Source organism: Piliocolobus tephrosceles, chromosome 8 (genome assembly GCF_002776525.5).
Source record: "Piliocolobus tephrosceles isolate RC106 chromosome 8, ASM277652v3, whole genome shotgun sequence".
Lineage (NCBI taxonomy): Eukaryota > Metazoa > Chordata > Mammalia > Primates > Cercopithecidae > Piliocolobus > Piliocolobus tephrosceles.
This window is the reverse complement of record NC_045441.1, coordinates 112,987,596-112,995,199: the sequence shown is the minus strand read 5'-3', so window position 1 is coordinate 112,995,199 and position 7,604 is coordinate 112,987,596. Positions and strand designations below refer to the sequence as shown.

The following is a 7,604-nucleotide window of genomic DNA, read 5'->3' as shown; positions in this document are numbered from 1 at the left end:
TTCTTTTCTTTTCTTTTCTTTTCTTTTCTTTTCTTTTCTTTTCTTTTGTTTTCTTTTCTTTTCTGGTTGTTTCTCATTGTAGAAATTACCAGGTGATAAGATACCTTCCCTCTAAAGTGAATTTTTGTGTTTTCTTTTCCTGGATAGTTCTTACTGATACCACTCAGTTGTTGTTCCCTGCCAGATACATTGTTTTTCTTTTTAAAATTTATTATTTCAGTATTGGGTTTTTGAGGCGGGCATATAACAGGTGTTGCTACTTTAATTATTTAGAGCATTGCTTCGTGAGATCACTGCATAATAAACTATAAGAATTCAACCAAATTCTTTGCTTTTCTTTTATACTACTTTTTATAGTGTATAGATTAAAATTTTACAGTCATCTCCTAGTATCCGTGGGGGATTGGTTCTAGGACCACCTACGGATACCAAAGTTCACACATACTGAGGTCCTTCAGAACCCACCCATGTGAAAAGTCTGCCCTCCTGTTTTGTGTGTGTCTCATCCTACTAATAACCATATTTTTCAATCGACATTTGGTTGTGGATGCAGAACCCTGCGATATGGAGTCCTGACTATTTAGTGAAAAAGATCTGCATGTAAGTGGACCCACACAGTTCAAACCTGTGTTGTTCAAGGGCCAACTGTATATTCAGAGTAATAATAGGTCATTTCATGTAAATATATCATCAGAGCATCTAGGAATGTGTTTAAATCTTAGCTTTTATATAATGAGAAAACTTAGAATGGATTTTCCAATGTTAGTTTTCAGACATTTGAGGCCAAATACACGTTAGGATACATACATACATATTAAAGTTGGAGTATTTGACTTCTAATCTGGGCCAACATGATCATAGAAAAGACTTTATTTTGTTAAGTCATATGATTTTCCCCCCACGTTTAGTGTATGTTGAATATTTATTGAAAAAATATTTTTGGCCAGACCCAGTGGCTCACATCTGTAATCCCAACACTTTAGGAGGCCAAGGTAGGAGGATCACTTGAGGTGAGGAGTTCGAGACCAGCCTGCACAACATAGTTAGACCGCATCTCTACAAAAAAATTAGAAAATTAGCCAGTCATGGTGGTGTGTGCTGGTAGTGCCAGCTACTCAGAAGGTTGGGTGAGGTAGGAGGATCACTTGAACCTCGGGGCTTGATGCTGTGGTGAGCGATTTCACTCACCAGTGCACTCCTGCATGGGTGACAGAGCAAGACCTTGTCTCAAAAAGAAAAAGAGAAAATATTTTTAAATATTTTCTGTAACAACATTGTATATTTATTAGATTATTAAAATAATTGTAGACAGTTATTCAGTGTTAAGTCATCTTAGTATTTGTTGTAGGCAGTTGATTGCTAAAATCAAGGATCCCTGTGACTCCTAGTATTTTCTAGTCTTTCCCTTGTCTAGCTGATTCTGTAGTCAAAGAAATACCTATTTTCCTGATCTAAAATTCTTATTCTGACCTGTTACATAATGTGGTTGTTCTGAAAATGTGAAAGGAATTTAAACAGTAGAAATGCTGAATGTTTGTGGTTTAAGTCTTACTCAGGATAGAACTTTCAAGAAAGTTGGTATACATATAGAGGGAATAGGAGGAAGTGGGAGTTTTCTTAGTTTTGGGCCATTACAGCAATGGCTAACATATATAGAGGTAGTAATGGCTCTGGGGAGAGGACCACCTTCTCAGGATTGCTGTGGTTGTGAAAGAGAGCTAAGAGTCATACATTTTAATGAATCATTTGTGCTTGTTAAAGTTAGAAATAATTTCATACTTGCAGATACAATACAAAGAACTCCTATATATCCTTCATCCAGATTTGCCAAATGTTTATTACATTTACCCTGTTTTTTTCTATGTATGTATACATGCATGTTATTTTTTTTTCTGAATAACATGAGAATAAGTTGCAGACATAATGCCTCTTTATAATATTTCAGGCTTATATATCCTAAAATCAGAGTCATTCTCTTATTGCTGTAGTATTATTATCAAAATCAGAACATGTGGTTTTTAACAAATACTTGTTCACTTCGGGACAAAGTATAGGTGGAGTGGAAGTATAAGCTTGCAGAACTAATTTAAGTGCTTATGGGAATTGCAGTCTTTTTAGTGGTTAAGAAGTCAATACAGAAAATTATTCTGATTTAGAATAAGACCAGTGGAATAACAGAGTAACACAAGGTACACAAACAAGTACTTCAGAAATGTGCCCAAAAAAAAAAGTCATTTCAACCTAAGGAAATACTTCAAGTAGACTGGTGCAGAGTCAACCTCAGAAGAGGTAGAAGTGCCAGGCAGAAGGACAGTGGGAGGGAATTCACTTCCTAGAATACATCCCCCATATTCTTCCTGCCCTTGATCATCAAAGTTCTAAGAATGAATATGTTATTACAGTTATTCAGTACTGAAATATCAGGAATACACAAGAGACGACAGGTTCTGTTTCTACCAAAGTTGATACAGTACTGTTTTTCCTTTTAATTAGCAGATTTTAACCTTAACATTATTAGGGCAATAAGAAATAGATTTTCCTTCCTAAGCACTTGTTCTTAGGTTGTTTTTCATTAATATCTTCTTAATTACAAAAGACAAGAAGGAGTGGAATTGATTCGTTGTAATTACCTAAAGGAATGGAAGGAATGTCTTTAAAAACTTAATTAAGTCACTGTCAATCTAGAGTGTGGGGATTATTATTTTTATATTGTCTAGCATTAATATACTGTATTAAATGTATGCAAGTTATTCTCATATTCACTGTAATTATTCTGAATTAGAAAAGGCTTTACAAGGTACTGTGGTATGTCATTTTCAGACTGAAGGTAAGAATTAATGAAATAGACACTTAGACTGATAATAAGAGTAGCAAATATTTGAAAATCCAGTTACTGAAAATTGCTTTCAAATAGTTGTTTTTTTTTTTTAGTTTTAATGTTTATATTGCAATATCCTGTCTGTAAAAAATTACAGCATTGTTAGTCTTTATTTCTTAAGCAGGTGTTTTAAGAATTTAAGTTTATCTAAAAGTTTAAATGTTTTTTAGTCTGGGTTTTTTTGTTTGTTTGTTTTGTTTTGTTTTTTGAAGTTCACATATATAGCCACATGGTGTTTTACAACATGAATATTTATAACATCATGAATATTTAGTCCTTTGGCTAGCAAGGGGATTTTCATAATGGAATTTCAGACCCTATTGAATAACTTTTTTTTTTTTTTTGGTGAGCTGTTACCTCTTGATTTCTGGTAAAAAGTAGGGAGATTTTTAGATCTTCATTTTGGTATATCTAATTTCCTAATTGCTTTCCTTTTTAGAAATGAATGTCTTTTGATAGTACCATACTAAAAAAGACTTTATATGAATTCTCCTTAGAACTAATAAATTTGCTTGTTGGATTTTTGAATTATTCAGCCTGGTATTTGAGACCTTTAGATGGTGTACGCAAGACCCCTTTTTCTGAAGTTTTCAGTACTGGCAGCAGGATGCCTATGACGCTGTCATCCTGAGATTGTACACTTGCAAACACAAGTGTGTTTTGAGCAGGCCAAAGAATGTCCCACATTCTTCAGTCTTCTCTTTGAAACCCAGTGTCCCAGTATACACATTTTTTGTTTTTAAGTTATCGTAATTTTTAATGACTCTTGTAGAAATATTTCTGTTCCTTTGTGTCCTGCTCAGTACTGTGTGTGAAGTTCAAGGTTGAGTTTGGTCTGTAATGTTAAAAACATAACATTGAACATTGTTATCTGAGCAAGTCTTTATGGACTTTTCATCCTCACAGTATACTGATCTTACATTTCTGACTTTAGTATCCAGTTATAAAAGGTTTGTGCATATAATTGTTCTTTGGAATTCCTCTTACCGAAAGAGGGCGGCACCCCTCAGGCGTAGTTAAGTAAACCTAAAACAGCGTATCTCCAAATCTTAATGTAGTCTGTTTTTTATTACAGAGCCCAATTCCATTGAACTAAGATACCATAATTACTTAATCAGCTCCTATTTTAGGTTATTTCAGTTCTTCCTCTTTAAAAAAATATATATTTATATGAAATACTTTATTTTTATATTTACATTAAAATGTGAAGTATATTCTAAATGATTTTCTTAATTTTTAGTTTAGAAGTGAAATTACTGGATCAGAAAACATAATTACAGCTTTCAAAGGATTTGTAAGTGCTTTATCAGTATATATATGTATCACTTTCATAGAAGCTGAAGGTTGAATAGTTACATTCTAGGTATTAAGTAAACTTAGGATAAAATTAGTTTATACCTTTTCATGATACAGTCTTGAGACGGAAGGTGACAACATGGTGTACTGGAAAATCCTAATGCCCTAAAGTGTCCATTGCATGTAACCAGTTAACTTCCCTCTTACACATCTGAAAGGGTTCTATTTAGGGACTATCCTTGGTAAAATTGAGACAGTAGTCTTTCAGATCTTTTTCATATCCTCAGTATAGCATTAAAAGTATGTGGCCCCTTGTGCAAATCACTTAAAATCTTAAACTCACTTTAGAAAGGAGATATTATAATCTGCCTTCCAGGGTGGTAATACTGCTTTCACGTTTGACTCAGTCCTTATCTAGATAATTGCTTAACTGCTTTATAGAAGTTAGCCATTACTAATACCACTACTTCATTGCTTAAATGTTCACTTTATTGGGAAACAGTATAATAGCGGGGAGGAAGAATGCTAGGTTTGAAGTCGCAAATTGCCTGGATTTGGAATTTCAGCTCTGCCATTTGGCTGTGTGGTATTGGGCAAATTACCCTCTTCAGTGTCGGGTTTCTGAAGTATAAAATGAGGTTATCATAGTAATAAAAATTAAATAAGACTATATTTAAAAGTGATTAACACATTTTCTAACACATTTTAAGCATCAGTAAATGTTTTCAGTGATTATTGTTATGTGATTGTTATATTAGTTCTTTATTACTACATAAGAAATCACTTCAAAAACTAGTGGCTTAAAATAACAATACATGTTTATTATCTCCTTGTTTCTGTGAATCAGGAATTTAGGAGCCGCTTAGCTGGGTGGCTGCAGTCAAGCTGTCAGCAGGGGATGTGATCATCTACATACTATTTTGAACCTAATGGTTATAAATTTTATATTTTGCAGACTATGTCTTCAGCAGTGGTGCAGTTATATGCAGCAGATCGGAACTGTATGTGGTCAAAGAAGTGCAGTGGTGTTGCTTGTCTTGTTAAGGACAATCCACAGAGATCTTATTTTTTAAGAATATTTGACATTAAGGTGAGCTTTGATTTGCTTTCACTTTAAACTAGGTGATTAGGTTTTCTATATCAATTACAATTTAGTTTAGATTTGATTATCCTATATGTGATATTTAAATTTGTACATTAATATTAGAAGAGTGAAGCTTGGTTTTAGATATTGACATATGAAAATCATGACCAATTGGGAACATATCTGAAGCTAGAATGTGAATAGTTTCCTATTTTATCTTTCTACTGCTACCATGCATTAAGCCTTTTTTTTTTTTTTTTTTAATTATGCCTATTGGTTCTTGGGCTTTCTCTACACTCTGTATTTTTTTAATGATACTCTTTTATTCTATCTTATTCATTATAGAATAGCATACATAGTCTATTCAGGGAACAACAAAATAATATTTTAGTTCAGTATGTACTATTATTTAGCCCAGGTTTAAAACATTTCAGTGTCTATAAAAATCTGTTTGCTACTCATTTTTCCTTATGTTGTTTCTCATGATAGAATATATTCAGATTTTCATAGCTTTATGTCCCTCACTCCCAATCATAAATCACATTGCTATAGATTGGATACCCTTTGTTAGATATTCATTTCTTACAGTTGTCATAAAAACATCATTTTGCTAAGATGAAGTCTCCATTATTTTTTTAAAAACCTTTCTGTAAGTAAGCCTCCATGATTAATATTTATATGTGACAGTAAGTGCAATGAGGTTTTAATTACAAAAAACTAAAACTGCCTCTAAACTATTGGGCACTAATATGACCTGATAGATAACAGTCAAGAGATTTTTACACCCCGGTCTCAGCTTTATTTGTAAAATCAGATAACCATCTTGGTCTGTTATGAAGTATTTCACTGAGTTTAAATGAGATCTCAGTTACGGTATTTGGTAAATTAGTGCATCTTTTGTTGTTGTTGTTGTTTTGAGACAGGCTCTTGCTCTGTCACCAGCCTGGAGTGCACAGCTTACTGCAACCTTGATCTCCTTGGCTCAAGCAGTCTTCCCACCTCAGCCTCCTGAGTAGCTGTGACTGCAGGCACATGCCACCACACCTGGCTAATTTTTGTATTATTTTGTAGAGATGGGTTCTGCTGTTTTGCCCAGGCTGGTTTCAAACTCCTGGACTCAAGTGATCCTCCTGCCTCAGGCTCCCAAAGTGCTGGGATTACCCGCCTGAGCCACCAGTCCCAGGCTAAATTAGTGCTTCTTAAAGTCTGCTTCCAAGACAGCTGAGAGATATGACATGTTTCTGTCACTAGCAGTGGCTTACTAGTAGTCACTAGCAGTGGCTTACTATGGCAGTGATTCTCGGGGGTGGGGAACACATGCATAGTTTGAAAGAAACCCCCAAGTGCTTTGACATATTTCTCATAACCGTTGTGAAGCACTATTTGGAAATGGCATACGCATACTACTCCACTAAGAAGAAAGGAATTCCATTGCAGTGGTTATCGTGTGTGAACAGTGTGTTGTACATATTTTTAAATTGTGGTCTGGGTACAACTTTGCATTTCTGGCAATGACTGTGTTTCTCTAACCACTTATTTCCAATTGCTGAACATTCATGATTCTTCACCTTTGGTATTAAGATTAAACATATTTTTTATACTATGACAATAGATATGGCAGTCATCATGGCATTCTTATCCATAGTTTAACCTTGATACATTTTAATTATCAGTCTCTTTCTGTATGTAGTATGTAATTAGAAAGGTACTCTGCAAAAGTTAAGAATTTGAAGATGGTTAATGAGCAGTACAAGGAAGGTATATTTGACCCTCCCACATCTATAAAATTGAGGAAAAGAACATAAAGTATTCCTGCAGTGTTTGATAGTACATTGTCTAAATATTGCTGGTAGAACTGTGCTTTGATAATCAATTCATGTACAAAAGTGTCCTATTCCTTCTGTGTAACATTGATGACCTAGTAATTATTCTGGTTATGTATTTGACCAAGTAACTGAATTTGGAAATGGTTGGCTAGGGAGATTATATCTTAGCTGAATTAAACTGACTTGATATGTAGGTTTTATGAAAGATACGTTATCCAGTGTTTACAGTTTTAAGAAATTACTGATTAGATTATGTGACACTATTTATATATTATAAATATGTTGCATGTGTGCATGTAAAAGTTATTTTTAGTATAAACAGTTATCTTAATATGAGTCATCTGCTTTGTCTTATTCCTAGAGATTATGTTTTGGTAGTTCTTATTTTAATTTTTGACTTTTTTCTAGGATGGGAAACTATTGTGGGAACAAGAGCTATACAATAACTTTGTATATAATAGTCCTAGAGGATATTTTCATACCTTTGCTGGAGATGTAAGTCATATTTTTCTTTATTGCC

The 7,604-nt window shown here is 33.8% G+C and overlaps 1 protein-coding gene across 1 annotated transcript in view; it reads left to right on the top strand.

The window, feature by feature from the left end:
* WASL (WASP like actin nucleation promoting factor) overlaps positions 1 to 7,604 on the top strand; it is a 66,640-nt gene that overhangs the window by 35,073 nt on the left and 23,963 nt on the right. The window contains exons 2-3 of the mRNA XM_023223443.2: positions 5,130 to 5,264; positions 7,493 to 7,579. Of these exons, the coding sequence (XP_023079211.1) occupies positions 5,130 to 5,264; positions 7,493 to 7,579 (222 nt within the window). The remainder of the gene's footprint in view (positions 1 to 5,129; positions 5,265 to 7,492; positions 7,580 to 7,604) is intronic.